This window comes from Protopterus annectens, chromosome 7.part0 (assembly GCF_019279795.1).
Source record: "Protopterus annectens isolate FY-2018-M chromosome 7.part0, PAN1.0, whole genome shotgun sequence".
Lineage (NCBI taxonomy): Eukaryota > Metazoa > Chordata > Ceratodontiformes > Protopteridae > Protopterus > Protopterus annectens.
The window spans coordinates 1,541,899,113-1,541,923,489 of NC_056739.1; the positions used below are offsets into that span (position 1 = coordinate 1,541,899,113).

The 24,377-nt window shown below is 40.9% G+C and overlaps 1 protein-coding gene across 1 annotated transcript in view; it reads right to left on the reverse strand.

The window, feature by feature from the left end:
- Positions 1 to 24,377, reverse strand: part of CFAP92 (cilia and flagella associated protein 92 (putative)) — a 1,173,156-nt gene that overhangs the window by 1,050,504 nt on the left and 98,275 nt on the right. The window contains exon 3 of the mRNA XM_044078084.1: positions 21,644 to 21,861. Within this exon, the coding sequence (XP_043934019.1) occupies positions 21,644 to 21,861 (218 nt within the window). The remainder of the gene's footprint in view (positions 1 to 21,643; positions 21,862 to 24,377) is intronic.

Sequence of the window (24,377 nt, forward strand, 5' to 3'; positions counted from 1 at the left end):
CAGCAACAAACATAACACAATACCTGTGACATGACAGTGTATTCCACCACCACTAGATATCACACCTTCAAGAATAATTATTTTTCATTATAAAAATATATAAATTCAGTTTTCACTACCTGAAAATCTAGGAATTATTTCAGTGACTTAAGTACAATTTTCATTTAATATTGTGACACCATTATAATTTTTGTGCATCTGTACACAGGCAGAATTGTAACAGATTTGAACTATAGCACAATGAAGAAAGCAAACTAACAGTTTAAAAAGTACTAAATATATGACAAAATGTAAGTTATGGTGAATGAGTGTCCTGTCATACAATATCAAATTCAGTGAAATATAATGTTTCTCCATTACTCAGTTCAAATTCCTGAATTGTGCAATTTTCACAGAAAAGGAAAAACTCAAGCCTACTTTGCCAAGATTAGGAATCAGATGCTGCTGAAGGGCCAACTAACACGTATGTATCTTGAAATATCACTGGTTTAAGAACTATGCTTGCTGCTACCTACAAAAACTGTACAGGGTACTCATCAGGAGAAATGTGCATCTCCTTTTAAAGAAGATATCCTGCATGTTGGATAGTAGTGGAAGATTTTGATACTGTTGGAACTGTCAAAAACATGTTGTTTCTGGCTCACAATTGCTCGTACCTTGGGCCACGCACAAACCTGCATGTGCCTGAAAAAGGTATTAGTGAATTTAGCTCCATGTCCTTAACAATACTTAAAGTTCTGTTTATGCTTCTTTACTTTAGAAAAAAAAAATTCACTAGCAGACTAGTCTGATTATGATGCTTCTGAAGCAGTAATGAAGAGACGTCAAGCATGTGTATGGATGAAAGCTGATCACTTTAAACACATCAAGAAACACTTTTACATAATATTTGAGTTATAGCATTTGTGCAGTAGTTTTATTTTTCTGGCATTGTCTTACAACAGTACACCCCCCCCCCCCGATGCGCAGTAGCAAGGCCCGCCCAACAGTCTGCACATGGCCATTTTTTTAATTAGACTTGAATAAACATGAAGACAGTTCGATAGTCTGAATGAATATTTATCTGGTATTTCCAGCATGCAGTAAACATACAAATTGGAAATTTATAAGTAAATGGCTGGTTATACTGACTAGCGTAATATAAGTTTCTTTCTTTTTTTATTTTCTCCTAGTGTTCATGTCATACTAATAAGTTCTGGTTTTGCAATGTACCACATCTGAAAGGAAATGGTCATATTACTTTATAAATGTACAATCAATTTGTAGCATCTAATGCTTTATTTTGGAGTTTTGCAGATTTTAAAAGACAGTTTAGTGTGTACAAAGTTTGTGTAATCTAGAGTATGATACTCTAGCTCACAATTACTTTTTTCCCTGTACTTTTAATCTGTTTTGACAAAACATGCAAATATTCTATGCATACTGTCTGCAAACACATGGTTTTCTGATGAGCTGATACTCTAGCTCACAAATATTACTTTTTTCCCTGCACTTTTTGCAGGGGGGGGCAAGCCTCCCTGCAACCCCCCATGTATATAAATATAAATAAAACCAACTCTGAGATTGCACTACTTTTAGGAAGAATTAGCCAATGAATATTCCTAATGTCACAGGCAAATCTGCATGACATGTTAGTCATGCATCACTTGCCTGCTACATCACAGCCATTAGTCATGTCAATCAAGCTAGCCACGCCCATTCCCGCACAAAATGGCTGGGGGGGTACTGTTGTAAAAAAAAAAAAAATCGCCATTTTTCTTACTAATCTCCACCGATTTACACATTAAACCTGGAAAACGCATATCAGGTTCGTAAGGTTATGTAAAATAGTATATACAGTTTATCTCATCCTGTACCATCTTAGCTATTAACTATTGAGCCTCATCTTCCACTAACATTGACACATTTAAGTCTACCATAAATATTTCCATTTGTGTCTTTTCTTGATTTTGCCATTCCTTTGCTCTATATAGATTTTAATAGAAAAATTCTGATATATCTCAAATATCTTTGTAGGGGTTCTGGTTATTTTTCAAGACAAAGGGCGGTCTAAGTTTGGCAACACCCATTTCTATTTTCTGTTGTCTAAATCATCATGTTAATAGTTCTCGCGCTCTGGGGTTATCATCAAAATTATTCACTTAAGAGCAACCTTTCTAAACTCAGGCATGCTATGTAAATACCTCCTTATTTTCACTTTAGCACTCAACAATTGCTCCTCTTCATGTTCTGCAAGTTCCTCCATCATTTGCAATGCTTTAACCTTTCATAACTCCTCTAAATAATTTCTGTTACTTCTTTCCCTTACCTCTTTCTCTTTCATTTCTACCATATTTTTAAACTTAATTTTTATTTTATTCTACTCCTCAGCTATCCCTTCTGAAAAATCTTTTAATAATTCTTGAACTGTTTCCACTACCCAACCTTAAATTCCTCTTTTAATAGGCAAGCAGGAAGGCACAAGTATCTTCATTTTACTTGACTGCCCTGCATCTTTCTCTTAGTCTTTATTGATGCATAGTCTGAAATAGTAATTACATGTACTTCATAGCTTTCAATTAAATACCTATGCATCTGTTAAATATGAGTTATGTCCAGTCTAACCCAGGTATTGTACTTTGGGGAATAACACTTAAATTCTGTCTAGTTTCCTGCTAGTAATTATACATTTCCATTCCAAAATATTTTTGTTTTTCAGAAATCTAACCTCTTTATATTTTCCCTTCCAGATCCATCTGGTACTTCCTCTCTATTGCGTATCAGGATTCAGTTCCTATCAATGAATAATATTCCCTACTGGTAGCTAATCACTTCTGCCATAATTCCCTTATTCTACTTAATAGTAGTTTTAAGTAGAAGATAAATACATGTCAATGTCATCCTCCTTCCCTGCCAATAATCTATTACTGTTGCCTTTGTTTGTCTCCTCTAGCATTATAGATACCCCTCTCACAGTATTGCTGTTCCTATTACCTTCTTCCTGATACTCTGCTGAATAACCATTCTCAAATTCTTTATTTGCTAAATTTGCATGCTCATTTCTGTCCCAGTCTGTCTCCTGTGGCTTTGCGATTTGTACACTACACTTCTTAATAGAATTCAATACTGTTTTCTTCTTGTCCACACTTACAATGACATTCATGTTCTATGATATGATTGATAAGCTAGTCATACTGATAAGATGCCAGTACTTTCACATATGCTGTATGACAGTTTTATATTCTGTATGACAGTTTTTTTGAATATATGTTTCCAACTTGCAACTTAAATGAACACAGTAATGTTTCACAGGGTGACCCAATATGCAACTGTGGCTTCTCATCTCTGTTTGGATCCATGTCACATTTTCCAAGATTTTTCATTTAAATGAAACATACCAAAAAAAATATGTACAGTCTCATTTTGATCTCCTAACCCCTTTTAAGTCACAGCAGACACATAACTATGTATATTTTCCAGAAAGTGATATTACTGCTCCATATATGGACAGATAACCAAAACAGACAGCTACACCCATTTTAAAATGAGGTTTAATCATGCAGAAAATACGTGTTAGAGCCTGTGTTCCTTTCTGCAGCCACATCATCTATTCCAGTTCCATCTCAATTTCACTTCCAAAAAAGAAAAATGACTTGCATACTCAGCAAATTTTTAGCATTAATAAAGATAAAAATGTTATGTACTCACCATAACGTTCCATCTGAGTAGTTGTACTTCATTTGTCTTCAACCTGTGGGAATACGGATCTGTATCAGATCCAAGCCGGCAAAGATTACTAGCATCAGCTCCGAGCTCCAGACTCCTCCCCTTACCCATAACACAACTCCATTGCCTTCCATCCCCAGATTGAGTTTGCTGAACTTATACTTATAACCTGACCTGGTAACAATCTTGTGACCTATACTTACAGCCCATAGGCTGAACATGTGCCAAAGGTCCGGGGGAAGGAGGGAGGGATGGTTGAAGACAAATGAAGTACAACTACTCAGATGGAACGTTATGGTGAGCACATAACTTCTTTATCTGAAGTAGTTTACTTCATTTGATCTTCAACCTGCGGGACAGAGTCCCCAGCTACTAAACTCCTGGGTGGCCCTCATGGAAGGATATTCCAGAGCACCATGGAGCAAAAGGATGCTCTCCTTCTAGATGTCAAATCCAATTTATAATGGGAGATAAACGTATGAGATGAGGACCAAGTAGCTGCTGAGCAAATGTCATCCAAAGACATCCTAGACTAGAAAGCTGCAAATGTAGCCACAGACCTAGTGGAATGAGCTTTAACTTGACCTGTAAGCGACATGCCTTTGTCCTTGTAGACCTGCAGGATGCATGAAGAAATCCATGTAGCTATCGTGACCTTGGAAATAGGTTTGCCCAAAAAGGGTCTATAGAATGAAACAAACAATTGATCAGATTTAAAAAAAAAAAAAAAAAAATTTTTTCAAAATCTTTTAATCATTTTCTTTTTCACCTTTTACATATTATATACTTATTTTTAGAATTTGTATAGCAAATATCTACTAAACTTTGTTTATGTAATTTCCTGCGATGACTATGCCTGTTTGCATGTATATCTCATGTTCTGACTCAATGTGTTATTATTTTTGACCTTGTATTGACTGTTTCTGTGAATTATCTGTAATATCGTTGGAGCTTTTCTCCCCGGGCCTCCACTGAAAATGGACATATATCCAGCTGGACTAGCCCGGTTAACAAATGTAAAATAAAATAAAATAAAATAAAAATTTAAGAAAATTTTTTATCTTGTGGAAATAGAATCATAACTGTCTGTGAACATCCAATGTATGTGGTTTGTATTCCATCTTGTTGGTAAAATTGGGAAAGAACACAGGCAAATTTATAGACTGATTGATATTGACTGGTGATGCCACCTTAGGAAGAAAGGATGGATTGGTTTGAAGGGAAATTCTATCTTTATGAAAAATCATGTACGGGGATTTTATGGACAAGGCCTGCAATTCCAAAACCCTCCTAGCAGAGGTAATAGTGACCAGAAAAGCTATTTTCCACGATAGAAATTTTAGATCAACAGTAGCGGCAGGCTCGAAAGGCGGGGCGACCAGAGCTTGGAGAACCATAGTAAGGTCCCACAGTGGGACAGGATCTTTGACCGGAGGGCGTAGCAAAAAGGTGCCTTTGATGAAGGCTTTACACAGCCTAGAAGATGCCAAGGATGCAGAATTCTTATCCACATGAAAATGAGAAATGGCAGCCAATTGAACCTTGACAGTAGAAGAACTAGTTTTGTGCTGGAAAATATCAGCTAGGAAATCAAGAATAGCGGGAATAGGAGCCATGAAAGGATCTAAACTCATCTGAGAGGCCCAGAAAGAAAAATATTTCCACTTGCTGTGATAAACCTTTCTGGTTGAAGACTTATGAGCAGCTACCAAAATAGACTTAATTGAGGAGGAAGGTCCGGGAGTCCTAGCAATCACGGGAACTGGAGCAGCCAAGCCGTGAGCTTCAGGCTGTCCAGATTCGGATGAGACACCCCAATGGGTGTTTAATCAGATACTGAAAGGAATCTAGGATCCAAGGTGGAGCCAGAAGGTGAGACCAAAGGAAGGGAAACCATACCTGGCAAGGCCAGAATGGGGGAATGAGGATCACTTTGCTCTCCAGTCTGCAAGCTTTCTGCAGAAACCTCGGGATGAGAGGGACTGGAGGGTAAGCATACAGAAGACCGGGAGGCCAAGCATGAACTAGAGTGTCTCTGGGGGACTCCCCCAGCAGGGGGTTCAGAGCGAAAAACCTGCTGCACTTTGTGTTGGAAGGAGATGCGAAAAGATTGCAGCAAGGTTGACCCCACTCGCTGAAGATCTGTTCCACTAATGATGGATTCAGGGACGGTAAGGCATCAGAGTGGTCCGACTTAGCCTGTCAGCTACAATGTTGGACTGTCCCGGAATGTGCATTGCAATAAGAAAGTGACCGGTGGAGATCGCCCATTCCCACACTCTCATGGCCTCGTGACAAAGGGGATAAGATCTGGTCCCTCCCTGTTTGTTGATATACCAGACTACCGACATGTTGTCTGACTGAACATCAATCATCCCCAGAGGAAGAAAGGCATGAAGGGCCTGCAACACTAGAAAGACCGCCCTCATCTCTAGGACATTGATATGAAAATTGGTCTCTATGGGGGAGGAACCTCCTGGAGCTTCTGTGCATTTTTATGTGATAGCAAGCATCCTGGAGATCTAACGAGCACATCCAGTCGCTCTCTTGCAGATACGGCATGATGGACTCTAGTGTGACCATCCAGAACTTTTCTTTGGCCACTGACAGGTTCAGGGTAGAGAGGTCTAGAATAGGCCTTAAGTCCCCCATTTTCTTTGGCACCAAAAAGAAGCCCGATCCGGACTGATTTGAGGGGACATTTTCAATGGCTCGTTTTCCTAGAAACTTGGAAATTTCCTGTGCTGCTGCCTCCTTTTGCATGTGTGGAATGTCCGGGAGAAGTTTGGGAGGTGCTGGATATGATTTGCAGCACACAGCAGTCCATTGTTATGGACTCCCACTGTGTGCAAGGACAATAGTCCCTGACTGTCTCCTGAGTAGGGCAGTTGGGCAACCCCTCAGGGGTTTGAGAAAGGTTCCCGAGACCCGAAGTTTTGTGAACCTCCTCAGCCTCTGGGCTGGCGTCCATTCTGTCCCACTCTGCCTCTGGGGGAAGAAGAGCCCTGAGTGTCCTGGGAATACTGAGACTTCTGGAACCACATCTTTTGCCCTCTCTGGTTCCGGGAAAGGGACCTTTGAGGGTTAGAGAAGTGGATCCCGATGGCAGACAGTGTCTTCCCATCCTTCTCACTCTGGACTAGCGTCTCCTTGACGGACTTACAGAATAGAGTCGAGCCATCATAAGGGGCATTGGCAAAGGATGCCTTAAAAGGTTCAGTAAATTGGCACAACCTGAGCCAAGCGTTACACCTCATTGACTCGCCGGATCCAGACGCCCTAACTGCTCCTTCCATTGCATGGGAGAGGAATCACATGGACGTATTCAATACTGCTCTCAAAGTGGCCATTTTCACGGAGAACAAAGCCTTGTCCTCCTGCGACACAGAGTTGGGTGGAGACGCCTCCAGCTCCTTCACCAGGTCGCACTGGAGTCTCATGACATGGGCCAAGTAGTTCAGTGCCCTTATTGAAAAGGTAGCTAAAGCATACACCTGCTTCCCTAGTCGGTCCATCATACAAGATTCTCAGTCAGGAGAGTGGACCAAGGAATATTTCTGAGCTAGTTCCCTCTTCGTGGCTGCTGCTACCAACATGGTGTCCACTGGGGAGCCCTTGTTCAAGGAAGGGCTGTCTATAGGGGGACTCAAAACCTTATCGGGGAGCTTGGGGACTGGTTCCATGGTATCAGGTTCCTTCCACGCCTGTGAGGTGATCAAATCCACTAAAGGATCCATGGGGGGGCACCCATGATGTAGACAGGCCCGTGCCGAAGGCCTCCAGAAAAACAGACTCATCAGAGGAGGACTTGGGGGCAGACCAACATCCCAGCTGGTGCAGGATCTCCATGATGTCTTCAAAGGAGACATCATTCGGAGGTGACCTTGGGGAGCCCTCCCCCTCACCTAAGTCTGTGTCCTTGATTAGGGACTCAGGGGAGTCCAAGTGCCTCCTCTTACACGTATGCTTGCGAGGCACATCTCCCGTGGAGCTCTCCGTGGAGTGCTCACAAGCCATCTGTTCCTCTGGGGGAACCGTCTGGGGCCCGTCAGGCATGAGCCGTCCCTCTGGTAAGATGACGGGGACTGTAGGCAGAGCTGAGGGAGTCTGGGTGGGGCCCGAGGGGGTGGTTGGGGGCCTCAATCTGATGGAGAGGACCCATTCTACCACATCAAATGCAGAAGGAGAATGGACCTCCTGTGAAGCCAATAAGGAGGCCAGTCTCCCTGGGTCCGATGCAAGAATCGGAGCCGGACCCGAACTGGCCTGAGCTCCAAGAGAGGGAACCTGGACCGACAATGTCAGAGCCAATGATGAAGGTTCCACTCCCTCAGATCTGACCCCCAGGGTTTGGCTCTGAGAGCAGCTCCGATCCGAACTGGTCGAATCCGAGATGATCCAGGCAGTTGCTGGCGCCGAGGACATGAGGACTGTTGGTGCCAATGCCTTGACCAAGGCCAACCACAGATCCGAGAACTCCGAAGCCAAAGGTCAGATCTCAGAAGGAGTAAGACACTGGAAAAAGGGAAGCGAGCTGCCCCCTCCTGAGGGAGGGGGGCTGGCAAGACCCCCATCTGGATCTGTGTACAGATAAAGCACCTCATCATCTTATCCTGATCCATGTCTGAGAAAGAACGGGTCAACCGAGACAAGGCTACAGACTCCAACCTGGCCGGACAGGGAGCTGAGGCCCAGGAGACTGGGCGTGCCTGCTCCGGCTCCGGGGAGAACCTCAGAGTCCAAAGCCGAGGGGAGTCACGGATCCAAGCAGACTTGCTTGATGACAAGATGTCCGGAGACCTCTTCCTCTTCTCCTTCATCCTTGACTCTTTCTCCTGCTCTCTACCCCTCCTCTGCTCTGCTACCAAAGGCTTAGAAGCAGGAGTTTGAGTCCCAGCTTGGGAGGGAGGGGAGCCCAGAGGCAGAGAAGCAGGAGAGGCAGTCACGACAGCCGCAGTGACTGAAGACGAGGACGAGGAGGGAGGATCAGTGGCAGGAAAAAGCCCCTTGAGGGCCAGCTTGGCCTTTCTGTCCTTCAAAGCTCAGGGGTTGAACCCCGCACAAATGGAACAGTGTGCCACACCTAAACACAATACACACAGTGTTGCCATCAGCTGGGGACAGCTTATGGCCACACTCTGTGCATCATTTACAAATAAGCTTTTAAGCCATATCTAAGAAGAAAGAGAAGAAACAAATAAAAACTTTCTTCCTAAAAGTTTAACACAAACCCACTCACTACACAAGACTGACTAGAAAGGGGGGAGGGGCACCACAGACAAACTACATTTACTAATAACTACTACAAGCCTACACACAATGCCAAAGCAATGGGGGGGGGGGAGAAAGGGTACCTACACTAATCTGGAACGGCTAATCTACCAAAAAAATTTTAAAACTTACAGTCAAAATACACCCTGCTAGCTGGAACTCTAGAGACACAATGTTTCACAAATCGCAACAAACGAGATCTGGGGATGGAAGGCAAGGAAGGTGTATTATGGGTAAGGGGAGGAGTCTGGAGCTCGGAGCTGATGCTAGTAATCTTTGTCAGCTCAGATCCGATACAGATCCATATTCCCACAGGTTGAAGAGCAAATGAAGTAAACTACTTCAGATTGACCTGGTTACCATTAAATGAGTAGACTTTATATTGTGATTTATACTGAGGTGATTGATGCTACTAAGAGTGCATTTGCTGGTATTGCCTCCAATGCATCATACTTAATTTATTCTCAATGAACCAGTTGTTAATTCTCCTTTAAGTGCTAATTTTGATGATCCTATATATGCCTCAAGGTTCACTGTACAGTCATGTCTGCTATAACTGCAAAAGCAGGCAATTATAGATATAGCTTGTCTCAAATGCTATAAAACTATCTTTTTTTGTGATTTTAGTGTAAGCTTCTTCCTGTATGAATAACACCATAGGAACCATAACAATTTAATACACATATATGATCAGTTCATTTCCACCTCTTCTCTCTTGTAGCACAAGATCACAACATTATATTGCTTATATCTAACTTTAAGCTTGTTAACAGTATATATCTCAGATACATTACAGTCAAAAAGTATTCTCCTTCTTTCATATCCCTGGCATTAGCAACAATCACTGATAAGACTCCCTCACCTCACATTTGAAGTTGCTCTCTATACTGAACAGTATTACTTTATAGTATAACATGCAAATGACTTCAAGAAACTGATTTTATATATATATATATATATATATATATATATATATATATATATATATATGAGACTAAGAAAAAAAAGAACCTTTTTACTTACACTTACATCTTCAATTCATTCATTATCCTTCCATACATTAATAACAAAGTGTGAATTATACTTTAGAATCCTCCCACCAGTTTAACAAAGTCAACAAACTTCTAGCCTTTTTTAAATTTCCACTGCTAGCAGAAGCACAGTTCTCATGTACAAACTGCATCTTATGGAAGTGACATTTTGCAGTTTGTCCATTTATTCCACACTTTTAAATACTTGTTGGCTGTTTTCATCATCTCAACCACCCAACACCAGCCACTGGTTCAAGTCCAAGGTAAGACTGTTTTTTTTGGTCTGACATACATCCCTAACAACGTCCACGATCAGAAACAACACTATTAATACTCCTGGGGATTCATTAACAACTTGACTGCATTGCAATCATGCCAACACTATTTATCTTCCTAGCAGGATGAGCAGCAAAGCTAATTGTGGCCAAGTCAATTTCCACAGTATGAGGCTTCCCTCATAGCTTTGCCAGAGGTTCATGACTAGATCATGGTAAGCTACTACTCACCCACATCCAAATACAACAACTGCAAAGTGTTATTTCCATGAGATGCATTTTGGACATGAGAAATATGTTTCTACAAGCATCAGAAAGAAAAAGAAAGACTGGAGGTTTATTGATTTTTTTAAAACTGGTGTGAAGACTCTAAAGCACAATTCCCAACAAGACAGTTCAGGAAAAAAAACAGAAGCGGATGTGAGTATGCACAGACAGTTGTTTAATGTTGAAGTAATCACAGCAGCAAACACATGCCTACATATATAAACAATGGAAAGGCAAGCAACATAGACATGAGGTCTCTAACACAAATCATGGACAGAGTAAACATCAAAGTGCAAAGTGAGTTGCAAATCAAAACATTACATATAAAGGTAGATCATAATGTCTACGATGATATGGCCATTTTAAGAAAAGAAAGAGAAGTATATACAGAAGATGGAGGATATAAAGTAATACAGTAATGTGATGCAATAATCTGCATCATCAACAACAGGGAGAATTATCCATGGTCTCATACTATACCATGAATGTAAATAAAAATTAAAATATTATTGTCATGTGGAGGGTTAGTGCAGCAAATTCAGTGTACATGCCATTATATCCACATTGTCATATAAAGATGAGACAGTGTAAATGTCAGAAAGCAAGTGTTCATAAAAACACATAACTGTGAAATGCATCACATGCAGGAGGATTACAACAACAAAGAACAAATAATAGTTGTCTGTGGAATCAAACCCAAAACTCTCACACTAGAATGTTTAAAAGAACTGCATTAGCAAGCATTGCCCCTAAAGCAGTCATGGTACATGTGCCCTACAACACATTGCACATCTGTGCATAAGTAAATGAATCAATCAAAGTAGTTACTATAGCTATTAAAACCTCATACCTCTCAAATGCCCATCTCAACAGTGGCAGGAGATTCTAAAAAATAAATTATGTCAGACAATGCCAACACTTCCCACACAACGTACATGCTCATTACAAGTTGGTTTACATGCAAGGCAAAGTAACATGTGACAGCACTAAAAGAGAAACATGCAGGAAAGAAACTGAACCCCTGCCTAAGCTACCATTATGGTCTAGTGCACTATATTAGCAGGTCATGCCACAGAATCAGTGGTAGCAAACATGACTGGAAAAACTCATTTTAGGGGAATGGAGCACTTAATATGAGGACAAACAAAATGCACATACCTTGGTTTGAACCTCTAATGTTGTATACATTCACCATAATAATGTATTACTATGGCATGCCACAGGAGAACTCATGAATGAAGTGGCTTGAAATACATTTCAGGAAAACAGACTAATTGATATCAGGTCAGGCAAAATGCATATACCTGGGTTCGAACACCTAATTTTTCACATTGATATTGTAAATTCATGACCATCACCTCAATTATAAAAAAATAACACTGTAGAATTCAAAACTTTTTCTAGAATCCAACTCTCACTCAGCATATTTCTCTCTAAAACCTGTATTCAACCTGTCAGTAAAAAAAAACTTCCTCATATTGAAAACCACAAGCCTGGTCCCAAATATTCTTCAACAAAAGTATCAGAAAGTAGCTGTCAAGGGCCTTGCCTACCCTATAACCATCTCAGTAATTAGATCCATTAATAAATGTCACATCCTCACTATATGGAAAAGGCATATACAGTGCCAGTTCACAAAGGAGAGTCATCAAATGACTATGCTAATTTCAGGACAATTGCTATACTTCTTCCCATGTTAAAAATCATTGAAAAATGCATACACAGTTACTTAACTACTTCAGTGTAAATAACCATCTTTTATCAACACATCACAGGTTTTGACCCAACCATGGTACCATGACAACTTTACTACATTTTACTGACACCATTAATAAAACCAAAAATTCCAGCAATCAAGTTCTTTTACTATTTCTTGTCTTGTCAAAAGCATTGAACACAGTCTCCCATCATCTTCTATTACAAAAACTGTTTTCTCTGGGCCTCTATCTCTTCGCTATCTCTCCCCTGGTTCTAAAGCTACGTATCACACAGATACCAACCTGTCAAGTGGTAAAATGAGTATTCCTTCTTTCTCCTTGTCGCAGTTTGTGCACCACAAGGACCTGCAATGGGATCACTCTTGTTTAATGTATTCATAAAAGATCCACACTCAGCAGCCAAACACTCTACTCTGATTCAATATGCTGATGATTATGCATTAATCTGCCCCCTAATCCTACACAGATTACAATATCTGAACTAAGAATCCTTCATATCCATTGAAACTTGGCAAGGGAACTCAAAACTACTACTTAGTCTCCACAAAAAATAAGCTGCTCCTTTTAACACCTAAATCACACTCACAAAATAAATACCAGTTTAACATCACCTCATCCAACAATATTAAGATAGACATTGTGTCACACACACTAAACTTCTTGGAGTCACTATAGAGGATAATATGAAATATGAAATAAGATCCCCATATCCAAATAACAGTCAAAAAGATACACCAAAAGGTTGGCTTGCTGTGTAGTGCTAACCATTCTAGACAGATAAAGCCAGAGAAACAATTACAAAAAAATACTCACTGCCTATTTAACAATGTACCGCTCAAATTTTCTAAAACCTGCCACCACTCCAGAGAACAAAACGTAATCAATAATATAACAAAATCACAAAATTTGCTGCAAATTTCTTTTATCAAACCTACCATTGCCAAGCCATCAGACTACTAGACTGCAATGAACTACCCCACATCCTTCACCAATCCCAGCTTCTAGTAGTCCAGAATTTAATATACAACCTAGACTAATGGGTCCCTTAAATCTATGATCTGACACTATAACCCAAGCAAAAATCTATTCTCCCAAAACAAATCTTGACTTACCATAAATAAATATCTATATACAGCAAGAGATGTATTTACTCCACCTATGACTCCAAAAATTGGAACTCTATCCCTCTCCACCTCTAGCAAGCTTAACAACTACCAACTTTTAAAACAGATCTTAAACAGTACTCAAGAGAATTATGGATCTGTTCATCCCCAAGATAAAACCATTTGTTTGACAGTATGTACACATTTTATGCAAAATGAAAAACTACATTGTAAATACATTTTTTTTTGCACACCATAGGAGAGGTCATACAGAAGTTGTCAGAAAACATACATTTGAAAAAGAAGCTATGTCTTACCATAACGTTCCATCTGTGTTGTTGATCTTCATTCATTCGTTACTGATGGGTTATTGGTTCCGTCCTCAGAACTGTGCCAGCCATATATCAAGCTCAAGGCAGCCAAAACCTCTCGAGCCAATGTCCTACCCAGAATGCTCTGCTCCCTGTTACCTCAGATCTAGTTTGCAAGTTGATAGACAAAAGCAGAGGCTACCTCTGGTCATAATAGACCTACAATAAAGGGGTATATGAGATCAACCAGGAACCTCTGGAGTTGCAGCTGATTAAATATTATTGAGGGAAGCCTTAGCATGAAAAGCTGCTGAAGTTGCATAGACCTTGTAGAATGTGCTTTCACCCTGTGAGGCAAGGTGACATTTTTCTTGGTGTAGATAAAGGTAATGCAATTTCTCAACCACAAAGCCAATGTAACTTTTGAGACAGGTTGACCTAGTCTTGGTCTAGAAAAAGCTAGAAATAGTTGGTCTGATTTACGGGTAGATTTTGTTTTGTCCAGATAAAATCATATTTGCCTATGAACATCCAAGGAGTGCAGGCAATACTCTCCCCTGTTAGAGTGGTTAGGAAAAATACTGGAAGGTCAATAGATTGGTTGACAGACTGCTCTGACACCACTTTTGGTAAAAAGGAAGAATTAGTTCTCTGTGATACCCTATGCTTATGGAAGATAAGCTAGGGAGGTTTGATGCATAAGGCTTGAAGTTCTGACAAGCATCTGGCCGATGTGATTGCAATTAGAAACAAAGTTTTCCATGAGAGATATTTTCAATCACATGAAGATGCAGGTTCATAGGGGGGAGCTGTTATGGCTTGCAGGACCAAGTCCAAATCCCAAGGTTGTACTTGTTCTCTAAAGGGAGGTTTTAGGTGAAGAACCCCCTTCAAGAAAGTTTTACAGAGTCTATGTGACATGAGTGAAGAATCCTGAAAACCAATGTGGAAATTCGAAATGGCAACTAAATGCACACGAATAGTAGAGACAGACACCCCAGAGTGGAAAAAGGTGTGATAAGTAATCCAAAACCACAGAAACTGGGGCTGACAAGGAGTCTAACTGTTTATTCGCTGCCCATAGAGAAAACCTTTTCCATTTATTGAGATAGATTAGTCTGGTGGAGGATTTATGAGATGCAATAAGAATATTGTGCATTGGAGATGAGAGGTTTTTTTTTGTCTGGCAATCATTGAAAGTGGAGAAACCAAGCTGTTTCAGGGTTGTTAGACTGGGATGAGTCAGACCCTGTGGATGGGAGATCAAAGTTGGGGATGGCTTGAGGATCCACAGTTGATCTAGCAGGTGAGGCCAGAGGAAGAAGAACCAGACTTGTCGAGGCAAATATATAGCAATGAGGATCACTTTGCTTTTCAACTGCCGAGCTTTCTTCAGAAATTGGGAGATAAGGGGGAGAGGAGGGTAAGCATAAAGTAGACCCAAGGGCCAAGCGTGAACTAGACCTTCTCTCGGTGACTGTCCCTGAGGGGGGATCAGGGCAAAATAGCTGCTGCACTTAAAGTTGGTTGGGGTGGTGAATAGATCACAGCAAGGGTGGCCCCAGTGGTTGAAGATTTTTGCTGCTATCACAGGATTGAGGGACCACTCGTGAGGTTGTAGAGTGCACCTGGTTAATTTGTCCGTTATCACGCTGGAGCTCCCGGGAATATGGGTTGCAGTCAGAAAGCGGTTGCAAGCTATCACCCATTGCCATATTCTCAAAGCCTCTTGGCATAACAGGTAAGATCTGGTGCACCCTTGCTTGTTGATGTACCAGACCACTGACATGTTGTCTTATTGGATCACAATAATCCCTAATGGAAGGATGGAATGAAATGCTTGCAATGCTAGTAGCACCACCCTCAGTTTTAAGACACTGATATGCAAAAGGGTCTCTGTCTCTGACCAGGTGCCTTGAACCGAGTTTCCCTGACATAGTCCTCCCACCCCATCAGGGAGGTGTCTGTGGTCACCATGATTTTTGGGTGATGGGGGCTGAAGGGGCGAGACAATTGTTGGGGATTTCGAGACATCCGCCAGAGTAAATCTTGCTTGCATCTCTGAGTTACACTTATCTGAAAAGACAAAGGATATTGTAGAGGGTACCACTGAGTGAGAAGTAAGCACTGAAGGAGCCTCATGTGGAATCTGGCTAGAGGAACAATGGTGATCGAGGCTGCCATTGATCCCAAGAGTTGGAGTATAGATCGAGCTGGAGATTTGTGGTGACAGAGCAGCGGTTGATCCTGTTGCGTTATCCTTTGAAGCCTGTGGTTCATAGGTTCATAGGTTGGTACTAAGCTATCAGCTCTAGAGCCTACACAAGCCTAGCCATAACAATTCCCTGGATATTTCTTCCCACAATATTTACTTCTCTGGACCCCTGTCTAGCAGGGCGACTGACATGATCGCTGGGGTGAATTTCCTATCTCCCATCCAATCATCAAGGTTCCTTTTGAAGATGGCCAAGGAGGCGATCTGCTTGACATGTATGGGCAGTCTATTCCAGAGTATGGGGAGTCTCTGGGTCAGGAACCTATCCCTCCAGCATGTTTTGTTCATTGTGATGACAAGGTTTAGATTCCTGGAGCATGTGGCTCTGAGGGATTGGGATTTCTTTAAGTGGAGCATGTCCAACAGCTCAGGGTTTGACATGGCCTTGTTTGTTAAGCAGAGATCGTCTCTGAGTAGACGATATGCCACAGAGTACAGCTGGAGTTTTTTTCGATGGTCAGCATATGGCATCTGCTTTAGGCCTGTGATTATTTTAGTGAGGTATTTCTGTGGCCTTTCCAGCTGTTGCAGATGTCTTGTGAGATACATACCAAATGAGGCATTATACTCTATAATGGGTCTAATGAGGGATAAGTACAGCGGGACAATGACCTCCTTTTTTTCTGGATGAAAAGCACTTAGTGATAAGGTGTGCCACATAGAAGGATTTCCTGACTGTTGTGGCGATGTGGTTATGGAAACTGAGACTACTGGACCCCACCCAGTCTGGTTTTGTAAAGGGTCGATCTTGTCTCCTCAACCTGACTTCTTTGAATCAGTCTCCAGAGCTGAGGACGAGTGTAAGGTGGTCCACACAGCCTATCTGGACCTTACCAAGGCCTTTAACACCATCCCCCACTCTGGAATCATAGATAAACTTACTAAGCTGGGCATTAATCCCTACATCAATTGATGGGTTGCCAACTGGCTTACTGACAGAACCCACACTGTAAAAGTAGCTGACTCAAAATCCCACTCCAGACAAGTGACAAGTGGAGTACCTCAGGGTTCAGTCCTCTTGTTTGGCATCTACTTATCTGAAGTACAGGCCAGCACTAAGGGACTCTGGCTAACAAAATTCACAGGTGACTGCAAATTGGGAGCCATTTTGAATCCCCAAACGATGTGGATATTCTACAAAAGGGCCTTACAGAAACAAATGCTTTGTGCCAGAGCCATGGGCTCAAGCTCAATGCCAAGAAAAGTATAGTTATCCCCTTTGGGAAAAAACATGTACCCATGAATTACCACATAAGTGGCAGTACACTAAACGCCGAAAGTGTGATAAGGGACTTAGGGACACAGGTGGACAGTGGTCTTACTTTCGATAACCACATAGCTACAATAGTCAGGAAATCCTTCTATGTGGCACACCTCATCACTAAGGGCTTTTCATACAGGAAAAAGGAGGTCATTGTCCCACTGTACTCATGCCTCATTAGACCCATTATAGAGTACAACACCCCATTTGGTATGTACCTCACAAGACATCTGCAACAACTGGAAAGGCCACAGAAATACCTCAGTAAAAGAATCACAGGCCTAAAGCAGATGCCCTATGCTGACCGTCTAATACAACTAATACAAGGCCATGTTAAACCCAGTTCTGTTGGACATGCTGCACTTAAATAAATCCCAATCCCTCAGCGCTACATGCTCCAGGGATCTAAATCTGGTCATCACAATGAACAAAACATGCTGGAGGGATAGATTCCTGACCCAGAGACTCCCCATACTCTGGAATAGACTGCCCATTCATGTCAAGCTGAGCACCTATTTGAACCTCTTCAAAAGGAACCTTGATGATTGGATGGGAGATAGTAAATTCACTCCTGGGATCACGTCAGTCACCCTGCTAGACAGGGGACCAGGGAAGTAAATATTCTGGGAAGAAATAGCCAGGGAATTGATATGGCTAGGCTTGTATAGGCCCTAGGGCCGATAGCCTAGTACCAACCTATGAACCTATTAACCTATGTTTTGCAAAGGAAGGTAAAAAAATGAAATGGGTAACCCACTGAAACAACTGTCCCATTTCATCAAACCCTTTAAGGACTACTGCAGAGGAAGAATCAAATCACACAACTTTACCAAGGGAGAATATAGGTTCATAGGTGTGTACTATTCCAGGGATCACTGGGGCCTTTTAAGCCTAGAAATGCATCCCACATCTCTGACAAGTTCTGGTACCCTTGGTAGTGTAAGCAGGAGCTTGGGGATGAAACATTTACAAGCCTTTAGGACATGAACTATTTGCAGGTTGCCTGTGTCCATCAGAGACATAGGTGCCAAACCAGTGAATTTCTTATTCCCCATCCAGTTGTCCAAGTTACATTTCAATTGAGTTAGGGAGGAACTCAGCTACACATTGATGCAGAGCCTGTTTCAGAGAATGGGTAGTCTATGGGATACATATTCATCCCTCTAGCAGATCCTATTTATATGAGAGGCAAAGTTTATGTCTTTATAACAGAGAATTCTAGTGCTGTTTATTTTGCAGATATGCAGGACGTCCATCAGAGTGGAGTCCAAAAATGCCTTGCATGCCAGGCACACATCTCCCCTCACCAGCCATTAGGAGATAGAATACAGGGATAAAGTTTGAGGTGATCTGCATAAGACATTTATTTACGACCAGTATTCTTTTAGTGAGGAACCTCTGTGGATGTTCCAATCGTTGGATGTGCCTGGTTAGGTACATACCAAAAGAAGCATTGCACTCAATGATAAGTCTAATGACTGCTGAGTACAGTAGAATAGTGATCTCCTTGGAGCTAGATGTCATACTTTTGTTTATAAGCTGCACAACATAGAATGATTTCCTCACTAGCATAGACACATGAAGGTCAAAGGCTAGATTACTCTCTACATGTTTCCCCAAGTCCCTGAATACATGATTGACTCTTAGGGGTGAGTTGCCACTATGGTACTTACCATGGGTGGCTCTCTTCTCAAAGCATACTACTATGCATTTCTTGGCATTTAGTTTTAGTCCATATCTCTGACACTAGTTATTTGGCTGTGTCAGCCCTTCTTGGAGAACTTTAGTGTTGAAGGAGAATTATATGACTGCTCCTAATTTGCAATCATCTACAAATTTGGTCAGCCAGAAACCCTTGATATTGACCTTGACTTTAGAGAAGTAAATGCCAAAAGGGAGTTGTCCCAGGACCAATCCCTGAAGGACTCTGTTTGGGACTTGCCTCTTTGTAGAGGTGGAGTCCCCAGTTCTAACTTCCTGGGTCCTGTTTGTGCCAGATGGTTATCCACCAGGGGACATAAGGGTTTATATCTAATCTCATGAATTTGTCAACAATGTCAAGTGGAGTACTGTGCCAAATGTTCTGGCCAGGTCAAGGTAGGCAGTCTGAACCATTTTGTCCTCATCCATTCCTTTGATGACCTTCTCAAAAAAGACACCAGAATGAGTGGGCATGACCTACCCTTGACAAAAACCAAACAAAGTTGGGGCCAGTGTCTGGTGGTTTGTTATATCATTGTTGATGATTTTCATGATAATTCTTTCCATAACTTTGCATATGAGAATAGTGAGACTTATGGATCTGTATTTTCCAGGGTCCATGCTGCCTTCAGGAAGAGGGATGACTGTTGTTGTTCTCCATTCATGAGGCATGAGGCCTGTTTGAAGGCTACTGTTGAATAGTGATTCCAGAAGGCCTTATAGGTCATGTGTGATGCTGTTTAGATGGTAGAATGGGATACTGGCAGGGTCCGTCAATGCAGTGTTCTTGGCATTAGACAGAGCACTGAAGATCTGTTCTCTAGTGGTTGTTGGGGGATTTATATATGATGGTATTTCATGAGGGAAGGCTGGTGGGGAGAGAGGGGTAAAGTTGGAGATGAATTTGTCTGCCAGTACATTTGCAATATCTTCCAGATCAGTGTAAGTGACTCCATTAACTATGAGCTCTGCACATATTCTGTTTTGCCTTTGAGGTTGCAAGCATAGCTAAATAATGCCTTGTAGTTCTCTTTGGCCTGGAAGGTCAAATTTACCTCAAATTTGGCTTTGGTAGACTTTAGTTGCCCACTAAATGGTTTGTTTAGTTTGATGAGAATGTTTTATCCTGTTGGGTGCTATACCTCCTAATTCTGCCATGGTTTTTTCTTTCTCTTATATACTTATTGATGTGATCCCACCAGGGTAGCTTGTTTTTTACATTATTTCTGTACTTGTTCCTGGTGGGTTTAGCTGCCTCTCTGCAGCTATTAGCATGTTTGTATAGGGTTTCTGTGAATGGTTCAGCATAGGCAGCAATGTTCTCAGGGTTTAGGAGTCTTGAAATGTTGTCAGCCTATCACTTAATACTAGGAAAGTAGTCTCAGAGTAGTTCCTGAATGTTCTAGTATTAGCCTGAGTTCCAGGTTTTATTTTTACTTCATAGGTGACCATTTTATAGTCTGACCTTACCAGAGAGGACATTACAGATGATGATATGCACTGTTCTCCCATATTAATGAGGACCAGATCCAGTATGTTTGCACCCCTAGTCAGAGTATACACAATCTGGTCTAGGGAGTTTCTGTTTACAAAGTCCAGGAATCTCTGTGCCTGCATGTGTGGCATCATATATGTTTCCCAGTTAATAATGTGGTAATTAAAGTCACCCATGAGTATCATATTGGGTTGGATGGTGTGTGTTTCCAGTATATTTAAATACATTTTATGCATTTCCTGGTTCATAGAGGGGGACCTACAGCTTGAAAGAAAGTGGTATGGGATTTTTCCTGTTGTGATTTGAACAAAGTGAAGCAAAAGTGTATCACCCTATTTGACAAGAGGTATATTTATTTTTGATGTAAATCAAGACACCTCCACCTTCAGTCTCTATCTGTGATGTAGCTGGTCTAAATGTGTGGAAGGCATTATAGCTGTGTACTGCCAGGGTGCTCTCTGTAGCTTTAAAGCATGTCTCAATGATTGCACAAGCATCAACACTGGCTACAGTGAGGAGGACGTGTAGGAGTGAAGTTTCTTGTTTAGGCTCTTGGCATTGAGCAATAACACTTTTAAATGTTCTTAATTTTGATTTGTTATGTTGGAAGGATTGTCAGGATCACATTGTCTAAAAAGGCACTATGGGGGAAGACAATGTTTTAGCTAACCTTCAAAAGCTCATCCCTTGAAAAGCAACATGGTCTATTGACCATCTCATTCCATGCTGACAGATACTGCACCCTGTTAGAATGAAACCAGAAACTAAGCCAATTATTAAAAATTCATCTTCTGTTCATATTGTGGCATTATCCATGGAGAAGGTAGAATGCTGCTCAATGCTGAGTTCATACCAGCCCTGGACACTTATTCCGAGAGCTCCATCATGTCTCTCTTCATATAGTCTGCGGAGGTATTTCTCTGATCATTAACACCAACTTGGACTATTGACAGAGTCATACTGGTACTTGTGGTCGAATGACCTGAGTGTGTGCATACTCCGGCAAATCCTGGCTCTTGATAAGTAATCTGGAGAGAGAGACATAAGTGTGTCTCACAATGGAGTCTCCAATGACCAGAATGTTGGGTTGCATGGTGGCTTACCTTATGGGACTAGAAGTACAGGTTCCATGAGCTGTGGCTGTATGTTGATGTGGGTGTTGTTTTGAATGAGTGCCAGAGGCTATAATAATCACACTAAATAAGAATTTTTCCAGTTATTTCATCTTACCTTAGTTTCATTTTCCATGTATATTTTAGCAACCTGTCCAAATGATACTACATCAATTTTCATTGGCTCTGGGTCATCAGGAAGAAGTAAATATTCGATGTGGTAATAACTTTGTGCCCTGGGAGCTTCCAGTACACCTTTGAAATGTTTCAGCTTTCTTTTACTTTTAGGACTCTTTTCCATTTCTTTATCTTTCTCCTCCTCTTTGTCTTTCACACCTGAAAAACATAATATTAATAGATGAATCAGAGTGTGTTGTTTTTCTTTGGCTTTTAGATGAAAGATTCACTCTTCTAACCTGCCTAGTATTTATTTTACAAGACCTATAATGCTGAACTAAATGCAGCAAATGAGAAGGCTAGACAATTTATGCTTTGTCTGTAAAATCTAGCCTTATGTGGAGTTCTTGCTTTGTGCATATCAGTGAATGTCCTTGTATTTTTTCTACAGTAATACTAATTTTAATTAATACTCTTTCTGAACAGATGATAATTTGATCTCAGAATATCCACACTGTGCATTATTTTTATCTTACTTCTGATATGACATATCCAGCTGACTGGAAAATGACAACCATAATCTTCTTGAACAAAGGGGGGGGGGGCTCAACAAACCCTGGGAACTATAGACCCATAAGCCTAACCAGCCTTATCTGCAAGGCCATGGAGAGAATCATTGTGGATCTTATCAACAAGAATATAGGTGACCTTCAAACTTATGACTCAACCCAGTTTGGCTTTGTTAAGGGTAGATCTTGCCTGCTAAACCTGGTGGACTTCTTCAAGAATGTCATCAAGGCCCTGGATGAAGGCAAAACAGTTCATACTGCCTATCTCGACCTAGCCACGGCCACTGAAACAATCCCTCACTGAGGCATCACTGAGAACTCATCCAGCTGGAGATTAACCCTTGCATCACTAATTGGGTTGCCAAGTCAAATTGGAAATGCCAACTCTACTAGCAGACCTGTTACCAGTAGTGTTCCACAGGGATCTGTGCTAGGCTCCCTACTGTTTGGTATCTATTTTTCAGAAGTCCAAGCGAAAATAGATGGTCTATGGCTTACCAAGTTTGCATATGACTGCAAACTGGGTGTAGTCATCGAATCCCCCAAAGATGTCAACAAACTACAAGATGGGCTTACACAGACAAATGACTAGTGTGAAAGCCACGGACTTAAACTAAAAACAAAAAATGCATTATCATCCCCTTTGGCAAAGAAGAATCTCTTATTAATTAAAAGATTAATATCCCCCTAAGTTCAAACCCAGTGGTGAGAGATTTAGGAATGTAAGTTGATAGCAGCCTTCATTTTCATCATCTGGTGTCCACAGTAGTAAGGAAGGCCTTTTACACTGCACACCTCATAAGCAAGGGTATAGCATCCAAAGCTAAGGAGGTTATAACTCCCATTACTTGGCTCTCATCAGACCAATAATACAGTACAATGCTCCCTTCTGTATGTACCTCACCAGACATCTGCAGCAACTGGAGAGATGTCAGAGGTTTCTCACCAAGACAATTCAGGGCTTACAACACATGACCTATGATGATCCTGATCTCTGGGGACACATTCCAGATTATACATTCTTTAAATACTGCAAGCAAAATGACTAAATAGCCTCAGTTAAACTTTCTTTGTTTTCTTACTTAACAACAGCCAGGAGGAGTGAATGTTTTAATTTTAAATACATTCTTTTCAACAACTATTTTAATTTAGAAAAGAAAAAAAAAACATAAATTGCACCAGCATAATAGGATCTACACTTATTGAAGACAAGACTTGTACCTTTTCTGGGGAAACAAGCTTCTTGAGGTCTTAAATAATCATTAAACTCCATTAACCCTGGGGATTAACCCTTAAGTCATTAGTTGGGTTGCCAACTGGCTCAAAAACTGAACACATAGAGTTATGTTCCCTGGACAGAAAACCTCAACACCACCATAACTCTGTTTTATAAATGTGTCATTTACCTTTTATCTAGTGCATTATTAAATGTGTGGTTCATAATATATGATTGTTAAAAGCATAGAGAAAAACACTGTGGGACCCAATATTTGCATCTCTGCTGACTATTCCTTCGTATTGTAAGTGCCATCAATCAACTGTTTCTCATATTTGTTTGATAAGCAACCTGTGAAATTGGGAAGTAAATATGAGGCTCTAATGATATTATTGTTTTTTGCATTCCAGTGGTTTACATAACAATGACTAAAAGCCATCACAGGCATGATACACTCTGAGGAAAGTGCTGTGGTCTGACAGTAGGTTCATACTACTGAAAATGATCGCAGGTAGTGCATGGTACTGCCAAAGTCAATTCTGTTAGAAATTGGGGAATCTCTCTCTCTCCTTTATTATAGATGTGTGCATGTGTGTCTGTGCTCTGTATACATACATATATATATATATATATATATATATATATATATATATATATATATATATATATATATATATACAGAGAACTTAACTAAAATTTCACTTATTAAATCAATGGATTTGCTCCTGTATATCACCAGGATAAATACCACAGTAATTTTCAATTTGCCATATCGTTAAACCATTTCTCTTCACTCAGATTCCTATGTCCTACAATCAGTCTTCACCAATACTTGAATAGTTTTACTAGCATCTCCCAGTCATATACATAGTTTTGTGACACTGCTGGTCACCCCACCTCTATATTTCTAATATAAACCTTATGACAGCCATATATGAATTTTCACTGAA